A 14,734-nucleotide genomic window follows, 5' to 3' on the forward strand; every position below is an offset into this window, starting at 1 on the left:
CATATCTACTTGGGAGTTAGGACCTGCAGCAGAGGCTGTGCAATGAACAAGGGGAGCGGAGGGGACCTGGGAGTGACAAGCAGTGGTCGGGTGCCCAGAAGAAACCAGCCTGGTAAACAGTCTGCCAGCCTCAGGGATCGCCCCTGGGCCAAAAGGGGCTGCTAAGAAGTGCCTCAAAGTGCTGTTTTTAATCTCATTCCCCTCAATGGCTGTCCACATTGGAGGGGTTCACCAGAGACCCCTGTTGTAAAGCAGATGCCCCCTCCTCACCCAAAACCAATGAATTATGTAAACCAGGACTGGAGCTGGAGAGGCTGAGAGATCCCGGAGCAGACACAGCTGGGGCAGGGGTAGCAGTGGGTTCAGCTCCCGGATGGGGCCGAAGTCCCTTCCAGCTGCTCATCTGTGCCCACAATTCAGCAGCACATTTGGCCGGTGCACGGAGGAAACTTCTCTGCGGGGCCTGTTTGTTCATCCAGCAAACAGGATGAAAGAAGCCAGCACCTCTCTCTGCTGAGACCTGGTCCAGGAACGAGGCATCTGGGTAGGGGGAAGTGGGATGCCTGTGCAGGCAAAGGGTTGAGTCAGGGGGTTGCAGGGGACTCAGATAGGCCATGAGGAAACAGTTACACAGGAAGGGAAGCTTGCTGGGGCAACTGGAACCCAGCAATAAGTCAGGGAAAAAAAGGACCCCCAGGATTCTGAGCCCTCAATGAGGGCAGGCGAGTCCCAGAGGAAAGCCTGCACTGCTCCGTCCACAATGGCAACTGCAGGACCCCAGAGACGGCTCACTGGCTCCTGCAGCCTCAGAGCCCAGCTGGGTGGCCCCATTCGCTGGCTGCCTCCCCACAGGCTCATCTGGCTGTCCCTCCCTGGGAGGGGGCAGGGAGGCCAAGGGCCCCGGTGCCTTAGGGTCCCCACAGACCTGTGGGAGGACCTGCTCAGGGCTCCAGTGCAGGGCAGATGGTGCACTGGTCTCAGAGCCCATCAGCTTGATCCCAGGCTTCTGGGTAACCAGTCCTGTTTGGGTCCCATAGCTCTGAGTCCAGGAACACACCTGCATCAACTGGGTCAGCCAGGAGAGGCTGACGGTGGGAATAGGGGCCTCTGCTGGTGCCCTCACACCACCCTGGCTCTCCCCGTATGGGCAGAGCAGGGATTGCAAGGCCTGAGGTTGGCAAAGGGCTCCCGGCTGGGATGCGAGTCCCTGACACTCAGCGGCTGTTCACAGCCACCATTGCACAGCTGTGCTTCCAGCCCTGGAATTCGATGTCTGCCTGGGAGGTCACAGGCAATCTCTTTGCTGTACCTCCTGGCCCCACAGGTAAGTGGCTCTGATGTATGTAAATCCAGGTGATGCCTAAATAACATGCCCCGTACACATGAACTTACCATGGACCTGTATCTACGTGGCAGCCGTGCATCCAGCCCTGCCAACAGCCACTTTCCTAGCTGTGGGGAATCAGAGGGGCTGCTGAGCCACTGCGCCCACAGGGCCAAAGAGCAGGAGGGACACCTGGGGCCAGTTGGTCTGGGCAGGAACAGAGTGGAGACACTGGCTGGGGGCAGAGTTGTGAGACGTGAGACCCTTCCTCTCAGGCTCACAAATCCAGCAGGTTCATCTGTTGCAGGACCCTCTGCCTCAGGCCAGGTCCATGGCCAGATGGGGACACTGGCCATCAACATCCCCACCTGGCAAACTATTACAGCCTGTGCAGCTCTGATGAGGGTCTTCTGCGGCATCAATCTATATCTCCATTCACAGACATGTCTTATCATTCAACCTTCCTGAAACTTCCACTTCATAAATCCGTTACTGAACACTTCAGCTTTATGAAAAGCATCATCTGGATGAGAGACTGGCAAAGACAGCACCTGGATTCTACCTACTCCCCACTCCGCCCACCCCATCTTCTCATCCACAACCCAGAACCACAGTCACGCATGGTTGTGTGTTAGTCGTTCAGTCGACTCTTTGCAACCCCATAGGCTATCATCCGCCAGGCTCCTCTGTCCACAGAATTCTTCAGGCAAGAATACTTGAGTGGGTTGTGATTCCTTCCTCCAGAGGATCTTCCCAACCCAGGGATCAAACCCAGGTCTCCCACACTGCAGAATTTTTACCATCTGAGACACCAGCGATCCTGCTTGAGGGCGATTTACTAACAAGAAGCGCTCCAGGTTGCTCTTGCTCATCATTGCCGCCAGATCCCAGATAAAAAGGTGAGTGTACAATTTCCAGAGTCTTGAAACTTCAGGAAACCACACTCTGGTCTCTGAAAAACCACAGGCTGAACCCACCCTGGTGACTGCTGCCCCCTGGTGGCCACACATACTCTCTGCAGGCCACCTGGAGCGTTTGTCGGCCGCAGGAGGCTAAGATCCCCCATCAGGTCCTGGATGCACTGTCGACCTGCAGGTGCTGCAGCGGCTAAAGGCGGTGTGGGGGCACCGGCAGGTGTCGGGGGTACAGATGGAGAGGAGACAAGACAGGAAGGGTGGCCAGAGCCGGAAGCAACTGTCCTGGCTGGTGGCTCAGATACATATGGTCCGTGGAATTCTCCAGGCCAGAATACTGGAGTGGGTAGCCTTTCCCTTCTCCAGGGGATCTTTCCAACCCAGGGATCGAACCCAGGTCTCCCGCATTGCAGGTGGAGTCTTTACCAGCTGAGTCACAAGGGAAGCCCAAGAATACTGGAGTGGGTAGCCTATCCCTTCTCCAGTAGATCTTCCCAACCAGGAGAGCCAGGGTCTCCTGCATTGTAGGCGGATTTCTTTACCAACTGAGTTATCAAGGTGCCCACAAATTAGAGGTGTGGGGTGAGAGGTAGGGGGAGGAGCTAAGAGAGAGTATAGTGGTTCCAATGCCATCACCTTTCACCCCCAACACAGGGCCTGTTCTGCCTGGGGAGTCACTGAAGGTTCCGAGTGTCCCGCCAGCAGGTTGAAGCCCCCCCCAAGGGCAGTGTGCCCACTGGAGACCCTTCGTCCAGGAGGGTAAGCCAGTGTGCTGGCAACACCGAGAACCCAACCCTCCCTTTGCCCCCTCACCACCCTGGGAGCCCCAAGGCAGGACAACTGCCAACCCCCTGCTCACCCCAGAAATGATACAGCCCACGGAGGACACGCAGCCGCTGTAGTGTAGCTTGTTTTTATTTATGTCCACAAATATTTCAAAAAAATTACAAAATACTCAAATGGAGAGAACACAGAAGTCACAATTTCTGGGTGTCTACTGTTTACACTGTGTTATCTCATGGCAAACTACTCATATATACATTTAGCTTCAAGATATATATAAACGTAGCAAATCAGAATGTACACTCCGCTCTGCTGCTGCCGCAGTGAAGCTCGACCTCGACGACAGTGAACAAGATACACGTGAAACACGGAAACGCAAAACTCAACTCCCAACCAAGGGAGGAAACCCAAACGGAAACCAGGAGGCTGGGCTTCAAAGACACCGCGAAGGTCTGGGGCCTCCTACACACACTGGAGTTGACCAGTGAGGGTTTCAGGTTCTGGGTTTTTAAATGGAAGAATCTCAGTGCTTCAGCTGGGGATGTGAGGAGAAAACCAAAACCAAACGAGAAAATGCCTTCAGACGGTTTTCAAATACAGACTCCCAAGTACTTCACTCTCTCTTCTTTGGAAAAATGGACAATAGAGAGAGGAGATCAAGAAGGTGTAACTAAACGGTAGGCATCATGGTCTACCAGAAGGGAGAAGAGGAAGGGTGGGCAGGCGGGGGTGTCCGTGCTGGAGCCGGGAGCGGCAGGAAGGCGCCTGGCTCAGAGGCATGGAGCCTGAAGCATTGAGCCCGCCCCCATGGCACGTGGCGAGCCTTGGCGACATGACTGCTCCTGGCCAACCTGCCATGAGAGTGATGACAAAGTTTCCATCTGAGCCTGCCTCCCCTCAAGGAGCTAAAGTTAAGGCAGAAATGGAATGAGAGAAAAACCAGAGAAAAAAACCTACTACTACAAACATTTTCAACAGACCAAACAACCCCTTATGTGTCCCAACTGAAACTGAACATGGTTTGACAGACACTGGAAATGCCCTCACCACAGGTCTGAATCCAGAACCTGAATCTGAGCTAATACCTGCTGGTTTCTAGGTCAAAGTGCCAGCCTCTCGGCCCACCTCTCTGTGGTCTGGGACATGCTCCATGTCCGCTGACCCCAGGTGGGACTCCGGCTCTCCTTTCACTCTTGGCTGGGACCCCTGCACATCATGGCAGGAAAGGCCCTCAAGGGTCTGAGACAAGAGGGACAGACAAGGGCACATCCTGGCAGAAAGTTTCATCAACAGGTGCATAACGGCCCCCAGAGTCCTCACCCTCTGTTCTGGAGAAAGGACATCATGTGGGCACCTTGGAGAGCAGAGGCAGGCTCAGGGCTTACTGTCCCCTCGGAGGGGCCCCCATGTGGAGCCTGCCTCCCACCTTACGTCCGCAACCCCTGTCCTGCTTCTGTGAGGCAGAGCGGGACACCAAGTGTGGTGATACGAGGACCCGACAGGACTGCCACCCACAGCTGGGACACCTCCTGGAGGCCCTGACCCCAAAGCAGCCTCTGAGTGGGGCAAGGACGGCCCCGCCTCCCCACAAGGAGATCCGAATGACCACACACACCAGAAAGCAGGCTTCTGACAGATCCTTTGGCAAGCACACGTGCTTAGTGAGAATTGTTTTCTTCAATTTTCTAGTATGTTTATGAAATAGTCCAAATATTGGGGGCGGGGGGAGCAGTTCATCCAGACCAATCAAATGCGCGTGTACAGAAATCTACAAGGAAATCTACAACCAGACACACAGGAACATGTGCTTTCGCGCCTGCAGAGACGGAACGGGGGACACTCAACTCCTGCGCTCCCAGTGCACAGCGAGTCGGCTGAGCTCACCACAGTCCGCACCGCTGGCAAAGCAGGAGCCGGGAACAGACAGAAGTGAGAACCAAAGCAGCAACACAAAGAAACGGCTTGTAATGTTGTCTCTGCAATCCCTGGCTGCTCCCAAACCTAGCCCCTAGCCTCCTCTGCCCCTTTGTAACTAGTAACGCCCATCTGTTCCCTTTAATTAAAGGGATAATTATATATAACTTTTTATTAAAAAATCAACTCTGTATTCTGTCAATAGCTGGTAGGAATTCACAATTAGTGACATGGCTGGAAAAAATAGATCAGAATAGTAGTTCATGGAAGGAAAAAAAAAAGGCTGTTCTAAAATTATTTATTTACAGACGTAAAAAGCCATGCACAGAACCTCCTCAAATTATGAAGATCTCCTACAATGTATTAAAATAAAAGATTTTTTAAAAATTATAGCTCTTGGATTCCAAACTCAGATGCTGCAGACCGTGTGGGTTCTGGGACACACGCAACTGAGTGTGTCTGCACGCACTGAAGGGTGTGAACTGGGATCTAGCACCTACTGAGAAAAATCAAGGAAGGAAAAGAAAGCTAAAGCCAAACCCCAAGACTGCAGGGGCACTTTCTGGGTGTTCAGTCCAGTCCAGGACTCACTAAGTTTCTGGGGGACTGTCATGCAGGGAGACCCAAACCAGTCTCAAGGAATCCTCTCTACAAACGAACACTATGTATGCTGATACATTTTTAGTTGTGGGGTTTTTAAATATATAAAGAAATCTTTAGAAGATATTCTTTTTGCTTTTAGAGCTCCTATTGTATGTAAAAAGTCCTGTTTCTCTCCCCCAAGAATTGGGGTTTCCACAGCCAGCGTTAACAAATAAATAACTTATAACTGCTTGTCACCTTCTTTCTTCAGTCGACTAGAAAAAGAAAAGGAAAAAAAAAAAAAGGAAAAGTCATAGGTATCAGGCCTGGGCAGGCCTGCAGCTGGAGGGTCTGGACGCCTGAGCAGCTGCCACACTGCTGACCCCCTCCCCACCCCGCTCCCTCCCCCACCCCCAAGACCATCAGGAGTCCCCTAACTGGCAGGGGAACAGCCTGGCACTTGTTGATATGGGGTGGGTGAGTGCAGCTGGGAGGGGCGGGGTTGGGGACCCACAGACGGAGGGGGCCTGGCCTCCCCCTCAGCCCCTCCCCGCCTTACCTGTAATAATCCTCCTGACTGGGCAGGTGGCCACCATGCATGTGGGGGTGTCCGTGCAGCCACTGCTGCTCCATGGCCAGTCTCTGCAGCTCAGCCGACTGGGCGTGCATGGCCTGCAGCTGGTGGGCTGCCGACATGGGGGGTGGGATGGCCCCAGGCAGGTCTCGGGGGTAGGGGGTGCCTGTCAAACACCAAACAGCCCCTGCTATAGCAAGGCCAAGGCAGTGGCCAGGATGAGGCCGCCAAGGAGGTCAGGTCAGGAGAGAGCCTCCCGAGGGCAGGATCAAGAGGTCACCTACTGGGCAGGGACCAGCAGAGCAGAGCCTCTGGGGAGAAACAAGTGTGGTCCCTGAGCCCCCTCCCTCCACCTCCCATGGGGCCCCTCCTCCTCAGCCTACTGCCTGGTCACAGAGGCCTGCGCTCAGCCTTCTTACTCCCCTACTCCCTCTGGGCTCCTGTTGTGCATTTACAGCCTCATCCCCAGCTCCCCGGGGGCGGGGGTCTGCCTGCCCAGCTCCCAGGGCTCCCCACCACACAGGAGAGGCCTGTGGTGAACACAGAGTAAATGCATGAACGGGAGAGCAGACTAGACCCCTGACCCAACCCTCCCTGGCCCCCTCCTTCCCCAGGCATCTTCTTACCAAAAACTGGGTGACGGAGCATCTCGTGCTCATGGGGGGGCTGTCCAAGCAGAGGGTTGGGGAGGGTGCCAGGGGGGTAGGGAAAGCGCGCCAGATGAGGGCCAGCGGTCAGGGGGTCGACCAGCGGGTGAACAGGGCCCGCTGAACCTAGAAAAGGGGGCAGAAGCACAGGGTTCGGGAGCTGCTCGCCCTCCTCGGTGGTATTCACAGCGACTTCCTCTTCTCCACAGATTGGCTTCTGGTCACCAGGCCATCAATAACCCTGACCTACTAACCCAGAGTGGCTGTTGCCCTCCCCGACTCCCCGCACCTGCACGGAGCTCCAGAAAGTGACAGAGTGAAGAGCTGACCACGTGTTTCTTCCCCAGTCTCCTTAGCAGCCCCAATCTCATTTTGGCAAGGACCCTGGATCTGCAGCGCCCCGGAGCCAACTGCCCCAGCCTCATCCTGGGCCTGTGAGATCTACTGCCCCAGGCTGCCTCCTTGGCTCTTCACCCACAGGACCCAAAGCAAAGCAGGTGCTGCCTGTTGGGGCTCAGAAAGCCCTGGCCTCTCCCAGTGACCCTCTCAGCACGTCGCCTGTCTGTTCCCTGGAGTCACCCTCTCTGGCCCTGGGGCCTCTGCACCCACACTCTCTAGGCCTGAGGACGCTCCTTCCCTGGCCCCAACACCTCCCCGCCTCCAGATGCCTCTCTACAACAGCAGCGCTGCTGCTCCCAGCTCTCTGCTCAGTCATCCTCCAGAACACCAACCGCTCCTCACAAACTCAGACACGTTTATCGACTGTCCCCAGGTTTGAAAGGCGAACGTGGACAGGGGTGTCACCAGCTTCTACGGCTATGCCGGGCACATTGCAGGTCCTCAGTAAACATTTGTCAGGTGAACGAACATGCTAAGAACACTCGCCTGTCCTCTCGCAGGGCTGAGGCCCACCTGCTGCTAACCCCAGGGCTTAACCACAAACGTTCTTCATTCTGGGACCACGGTGTGAACCCCGCGTTAGGTGGGGCTGTGAACATGTGTAGGAAACTGGAAGTTGCCCTCCTTCCTTCTGGGGCCCACCCTGTCTGTTGTCTCCCTCCCTGTCCAGAAGGGGCCCAGGGGCCCCCACAGCAGGCCCTGACCTCCCTCCCACCCTGTCTGGCCAGTCTGCAGAGCCGCCCAGTGGGACACCAATCGTGCCGGTGTCGGCCTCAGACCAGCCTGTACCCCTGGCCGCCGACCAGTGGGCCTTCCAGAGATCTTGCTCCTGGAGTGGACAAGACTGGGCGGTCCTGGCCAGGTGAGCCAGCTCCAAGCTGGCAGAAGCCCGAGCCCTGTTCCCCGAGGGGGAGCAGAAAAGCTCTCACTGGTGACAACCCCCAGCTTCCCCGGGTGTCCTAGATGCCTCCAGGTGGCCCCAAAGGCTCTGCCCTGCTCCTCTAGACCTGTCTCCTGCTCTCAAGCAGCCCCAGAGAGCATAGGCCACCTCCTTCATTCCAGCCCCACTGCAGGCGCACGACTGAGAACCCAAGCTTCATCAGGAGATGGCGAGCAGAGGGCCCCAGGTGACTCTGGAGCCAGGGGGTATGCTGGGTACCCTCACACGTGCCAGGAGCTGCAAGCTCTGCTCCGGACAGCAGCCCCCCGACTCCCGCAGACCCACAAAGGGCGCCCACCTTGGTGGAGGGGGTCCTGCTGGTGGAGGTGCAGGTGCGAGTGGATGTGGGAGTGCTGGTGGTGGTGCGGGGTCACGTTGAACATCTGCAGCCGGGCCAGGGGGTCGCTGGTCAGCGAGGCCATGCGCTCGGCATGGATGCGCTCAGCCGCCAGTCTGTCTGGGTAGCTCATCTCAGGCCGCAGCTGGGGCCCGGCCAGGGCCAGTCTCTCCCTTTCCAGGGGATTCAGACCGGGATGGAAAGACGCAAAAGGGTGGGGGCCGGCGGCAGGGGGGATGGTGAGGGCACCGTGCCGGGCAAAGTGCTCCATGGGGTTGGCGGCTGGGTGCAGGGGATCCAGCTCCGGGGGCTTCACCTCGAAGCCCGGCTTCATCCGCTCCCGCAGCTCCCGCTCCCGGAGCTCCCGCTCTCGGATCTCGCGCTCCCGCAGCTCCCGCTCACGGATGGTGGGGTCAACGTTGTAGAGGCCGGGCATGTGGTAGGCCAGCAGCGGGTCGGTGGGGTTGAGGGGCACGTAGAAGGGGTGGTTGCGGTTGGTGGGTGACATGACATGGGGCCGGGCGTACTCGCTCAGAGTTCGGAGGGCCGGCGTGTCGGGTCCGATGTAGGGGGGCACGGCTGCAATGGTGGTGGGCGGGGGCTCGAAGGATGGCCGCATGTGGCCAGGACCGCCAAGCTGGGGGTCGCTGAGGCGGCCTTCATGTGCCGAGCTGGACGCCTTCTGCAAGAGTAAAGAGGCCGTGAGGGGCAGGCGCCTGGTCCCTGGCCCAACCGACTGGGTCCCCCACCCCACCCCTGGTCCAGACCTGCCGTGACGGGGGACCAGGAGACCCAGAGGGGTCAGCATATCGTGGACACAGAAGTAAGGCTGGTGGGTGCTGAGAGACAGCGAGGGGGTAGCCCACTCAAGGCGGGCGCGGGGACCAGCCCTTGATGCCCATAGAGCAGGCTGCCCTCCCGACTCACGGCCGCTCGCTCAGCCTCGCGCTCCCGTTCCCGCTCGCGTTCTCGCTCCTTCTCCTTCTCCTTCTCCCGCTCCCGCTCCTCTCGCGCCTTCTGCTCGGCCTCCCGTTTGGCCTTCTCGATGGCCTCCTCCCTCTTCTTGGCCAGTTTGGATCCCGCCAGAGGCATGAAGTACAGGTCGGTCCGTGCACACGAGTTGTAGCCCCGGTCCAGGTGTTTGTAGAACCTACAAAGGCCCGGTGTCTCGCTGGGTCCCAGCCGAGGCCCCAGCTACCCCTGTCCTGGACGCGCCTGGGTTCCCGGGACCTCTACCTGGCAGACTGGCTGGCGTGGCTGGGGGTGTCCACCACAGTGGGCTCAGGGGACGGGCTCCGAGGCAGGGGAGGGGGGCTCTCGGGCTCCTCAGCATCGTCCAGAGCCTCTTCCTTGATCTGGACGGTGGGGAGTGGGCAGGTTGCCCCCCCAGGTACGCTGCCTCCCGAAGAAACAGCAGCAGAGCAGGGTGGCTGGGCCGAGGGGCCAGATCCCGCCGGAGGAGTAGAGGTGGAGGGGCAAGTCGGAGGGGTGATGGGAGGGGGGCCCCCAGGGACAAAGGGGTGTTGTGCAAACGGGGGCTGAGGGGGCACCTGGTGGAGGCCTGTGGCGGGGTGGGAGGTAGCAGCAGGGGGCAGGCCCTGGCTCTGAGTCAGCACAGGGGGCTGTGCAGGGGACGAGGGCAGTGGCTGGCTCTGTGGCATGAGCTGCAGGGGCGGGGGGTGGGCTGAGGGCGGGTGGTGAGTGGACAGGGAGCTCAGGGGCTTCAGAGCAGGAGGGGGTGGGAGGTTGGCATTCATGGAGAAAGGAGAGGGCCCCGAGAGGTGAGGGGGGTGCTTGTGGGCCTGGGGCGCTGGCAGCTGGGGGATGGGCGTGGTGGGCGGGGGCTTGATGTGGGGCATGGCCAGAGGTGCTGGGGGCAGGGGCTGCTCCCGGGGGGGCTGCTGAGGCTGCAAGGCCGACTGAGGGGCAGGGGGCTGCAGGGAGGTGTGAGGGTGGGCTGCTGCCTGGGACACCTGGGGAGGGAGGCCAAAGGGCTGTGGGGGCCCCGGGTGCTGCAGTAGGGACCCAGTCTGGAGGCCATGAGGGCCGGGCGGGCCCTGACTGTGCAGAGGGGGCTGGGTGTGGGGTGGGCCGGTGGTCTGGCCAGCTGGGCCCGTCAGTGGCTGCAGCGGGGGGTGCGGTGAGGCCAGCCGCTGTGGGTGGAGAGCGGGCGCCTGCTGGATGTGGGCATGGGGAGCAGCAGCTGAGGGGGCTTGCGGCTGGGTGGGGGGCTGGGAGGCCGAGGGGGAGCCCTGTGAGGGGCCCGCAGGGGCAGGTGTGGGCCCCTGGGTGGGCAGCTGGGCAGTCCCTGGCAGGGCAGAGGAGGGGGCTGGGGTAGCCCCTCCAGGAGCCTGCAGGGCAGAGGGCTGCGTCGTCTGCTGGGCCGAGGAGTCTGAGTCACTTTCGTTGTCCTGGGGGCTGGGGATGCTGGGGGACGTGCTGCGATTGTCCTGGTCAATGTCTTTGGGGTCACTGCTGCCCTCATCGTTGACGCTGCGGCTGTCCGAGCTCTCCCCCTCGCCTTCAGATGGCGAGTTGGGCCGGCTGATCTCCTGGGCCAGAGAAGGAGGATGGAAGGTCTAGGGAAGCCAGACGCCCCCTCCCCACCACACAGCGAGGTCTGGCTGAGGAGGCAGCAAGCAGGGACCACAGGTCCTGCCCTGACTCGGCCAGTCTTGGAGGTGCTCCAGGCCCCTCCCGGGGAGGCAAGACACGGCCACCGCCCAGGGGGCTTCTCAAGGGACAAGAGCTGCTGGAGGCAGTCAACGTGGTTCAGCCTCAAGCCTAACCTGGGTTTTTGTCTTCTTGGAGCTGGTCCTGTCGGCCTCTTCTGTATCCGAGGTCCCCTTCTCCCGCTGGCGTTTGGTGCTCTTAAGAGGGGATGTGGCTTCCTCCTTCACCTTCTGTAGAGGGAAGGCCCAGGAGAAGCCTCAGGCCAAGGGAGGATGGCCCAGCAGCCTCAGGGAATGACAACCACTTGCTGACACCTGGACTCCCCCTACACCATGCTCCACCCCAGAAACAAGAAAGCTCTGGAAGGGGCCAGTGGGGCCAGGAAGGAACAAGTATCTGCGGACAGGAAACTTAAGGCAGAGGTGGCCCCCATAGGTCTGTGCTGGGAATTACGTGGACCCCTTTTTCTAGGCCCCCGTCTGCAACCCCAGGCAAGGCCTTGCTGGTGCCCGCGAGGTCCCATGAATGACGGAGAGACTCGGGGGAGCTGAGTGCAGACTCCAGCAGCCCCTACCACCTGCCCTCCCGGCAGCTCACCTTGGCTGACTTCTTCACCGTCTCTGCTTTACTGTCGTTGCTGGAGGTGCTGGCCGCGCTGGGAGAGTTCCGGCCGCTGGAGCGGATGTCTTCATTGATGGGCGAGGCACGACCATCAGGGCTGGCTGGCTGCTTCTTCCGACCGCTGCGCAGTGTAGACATCTGCCCACCCCAACCGGAGGCTGGTGAGACTCGACCCCGGTCCCCACAAGGGCCACCTGGGCCCAGTTCCCAGGCAGGAGCCTCCAGAGTAGGTCAAATCCCAGCCCCTGGCAAACCACAGGCACCCCTGGCTGTCCCTCACTGCATAGGAGTCAACATGGAGCAAAGCAAGGAAGGGGTGAATGGGTGAGTTTACATGGAAAAGAGCGATTCTCAGCTTAAACTCGAAGCTCTCATCTCCTCCAGGGACTGTCCTGAATGACACAAGCTGGAATGGGCAGGGCTGTCTGAGGGGCAGAGGTTGGCCCGAGTGATGTTACACCTGAGCTCGGCTTTAAGTCACTCCCCCTCTTTTGTCTGCTCCACGGAACTGCCTGCTCCTCCCACCAAACACACACGCATACCGGCAATTTCATGTGATAGGATGGGAAGTGACCCAACCAGATGAGCTGTCAAATAATGCAGCTCAGCTCCTAAAACCCCCAGGCCTTGAGGGCATTTCTGCAAGGCCACGGGGCTCAGAAGGGATGGGGGTACAGCGATTCATGCTGGTCCACCAGCTCCCTGAGGAGATGTGAGGGAAGAGAGAACCAAGGGCTCTTCCCCACAGGCCGGGCACGTCCCCTCCAGGGTCTGTTTCTCTGCCCGAAATGAAACACTCCCAGCCTCCTCCTGGCGGGAGACGCGCGCAGGCTGCCTGGCCAGAGACTCACCGAGCCACGACTCCGCCGCGTCCTCATGCTATGCTTCCCGCTGAGCCCATCGTCCTCCTCTTTGACGGGCTTGAACATAAAGGGTGGGGGGTCCACGGGCTTCTCGATGGGGGGCAGCTCACCGTACTTCTTGAAGTGGATGCGGCAGTCTGTGCACAGCAGGATGTTCTCCCGGCCCCCGTGGTGCCAGTCCTTGGAGGCTGCAGGAGGGAGGGGAGGTGGTGTGGCTGCCAACCTCAGACACCAATGTCCGGGGCTACAGACATCCAAGCAGGGAGGCCCTTCAGTGGGCTTGGCTGACCCTGGTACCACGAGGACCACGTGGCCCTGGCCTCGGCCGACACCTGTCACTCAACAGCTCGGGTGCTGCCACCCTGCTTCTTCCTAGAAGGAAAGGATCTCAGGACTGTCCACCACCCCACCTCATCTCAGGATGAACTGACAGGAAGAGGTGGCAGCAGGCTCCCCGGAAACATAGGCGCCTCCGCCCTGACCCTGAGCAAGTCTGTCCCAGCCCCTGGTCAGCACTCCAGCCTGACTGCTAACAGGAAAGTCTTCCACTTTCTAAGTAACCCTTAAGACAATGCAGATGTCAAGTCTCCAATTTGATTCCCCAGACATTCAGAACCGGGAAGTGCCTGAGCCTGGCTGCTCCAGCGAAGGCCCCCCTCCCACTGGCCCCACTTACTGGTGGTGAAGCAGTGGCGGCAGGCGTAGCCCTTCAGCTCCTGCTCACTGTCCTCACTGTCGAAGTCATCCTCACTGGCTGAACTCAGGTCCACTGGGCATCATGGGCACACGAAGGGGTGGGGGAGACACCATCATGCTGGGCCAAGACTGGACCCCCTGTTACCTCTGACCTGCCCCAGGCTCTGGGCCAACAGTCGGAGCGGCCCAGCAGGCTGGCTGGGGCAGTGTTCACAAAGGACCACTCTGAGTTTCTCAGAGCCAGTCGTCAGAATGAAGAACTCGTGTATGAGGGATGGTACCCAACAATCTGCTCTGTCATTCTGGTGGTCTGCTGTCACACCTCAATCCTGGAGAAGCTGGCACTGATGCCCACAGATGGTGGATCTGACTTTCTGAGGGGTTTCCTCTACATCAAGGCTCAGTGCCCTTCTGGCCTCTGTTTCCCGTTTGTGACCCTCAGGCTGAGTGCCCTGGGCCAAGACAGGATCACAAGCCATGAATCTAGTTTTCAAAGGTTAAGAAGGTGTGGGCTTCACTTTTGTATAAGACTGCAGATCACAATGGGACCAAGAGGAGGATCTCAGAAAAGTAGGAGGAAGAAGAAAATGTTAAACTGATAGTATTGCGACCACAAGTGCTAAGGGAGATTGCTAAGGGAGATTGTCCTCCAAAGTCAAAAACCGTCTCAGGCCAAGGCCAAGGCCAAGACTTACAGATAATATTAAGTTTCAGAAAAATCTATATGCACAAGTAGTTTGTAAAACTCTTAGATCAGGCTTTGCAACACACACACATGCACGCACATATACCACTGCCCCGGTCCCAACACAAGCTCTGCCAAGGACGGCTGTGAGAGCAGGTCCACCCAGAGCTGGGACATGGAAGCTTGTGGCGTGTGCAAAGCCCCCACTTACAGAATTCACTGGATGGGGGTCTGGAGGGCGTGTTGACGGGCGTGGACGCAGTGCGGGTCTTGATCCTCCGGAACACGGCCTGCCTGCGGTGCCTGCGGTGGGCCCGGGAGCTGGCTGCTTCTGGGGTTTTCTTCCAGTAGTAATAGAAGGTGATCAGTTCTCCCTGCAGGAGAGAAGGGTTGGCTATGAGGCAGATGCACAGCCTTGGAGCAGAGGCTGGCTTTATCACAGCTGCCCTGGATGCCTGGGCTCACTTGAGACACACCCGTGGAGCTGCCTGTGCAATGGGCCAGTGGGGCCTGTCTGCCAGCCCGTCAGAGCGTAACTTCTAGACATCAAGAACATTTATTCACAACAAGTATCTGCTGGGTGCCTACTATGAGCAGTTCTAAGCACTGGAAGTGCATCAATAAACCTTTGACAGAAAGGAGAACACCTGTCCTCCAGGTGTGTGTATGTATATGCATGAGTGCACACAGGGAACATCTGTGAACAGCAAGTCAGTGAATCCACATGGGGAAACATGGAAATGCCCAGCCAGGGAGACCATTCCAGAAACAACTGAAGCTAA

General features: G+C 58.7%; 1 protein-coding gene across 18 annotated transcripts in view; it reads right to left on the bottom strand.

Annotated features, from left to right (window-relative positions):
- Positions 1-3,135: 3,135 nt before the first annotated feature.
- The window catches only part of RERE (arginine-glutamic acid dipeptide repeats), a 416,635-nt gene continuing 405,036 nt past the window's right edge, over positions 3,136-14,734 (bottom strand). For all 18 annotated transcript variants that reach the window (XM_086344298.1, XM_086344297.1, XM_086344290.1 and 15 more), the window contains 11 exons: positions 14,164-14,326; positions 13,248-13,340; positions 12,560-12,759; positions 11,685-11,846; positions 11,204-11,317; positions 9,651-10,966; positions 9,342-9,564; positions 8,376-9,096; positions 6,718-6,864; positions 6,077-6,257; positions 3,136-5,792 (listed from right to left, as the gene is read on the bottom strand). In XM_086344298.1, coding sequence (XP_086200424.1) covers positions 5,759-5,792; positions 6,077-6,257; positions 6,718-6,864; positions 8,376-9,096; positions 9,342-9,564; positions 9,651-10,966; positions 11,204-11,317; positions 11,685-11,846; positions 12,560-12,759; positions 13,248-13,340; positions 14,164-14,326 — 3,354 coding nt within the window. In that variant the 3' untranslated portion in view covers positions 3,136-5,758. The remainder of the gene's footprint in view (positions 5,793-6,076; positions 6,258-6,717; positions 6,865-8,375; positions 9,097-9,341; positions 9,565-9,650; positions 10,967-11,203; positions 11,318-11,684; positions 11,847-12,559; positions 12,760-13,247; positions 13,341-14,163; positions 14,327-14,734) is intronic.

The sequence above is a fragment of the Bos grunniens genome, chromosome 16 (genome assembly GCF_055505025.1).
Source record: "Bos grunniens cultivar Pamir isolate PY7600 chromosome 16, Bosgru_T2T1.0, whole genome shotgun sequence".
NCBI classification, from domain to species: domain Eukaryota; kingdom Metazoa; phylum Chordata; class Mammalia; order Artiodactyla; family Bovidae; genus Bos; species Bos grunniens.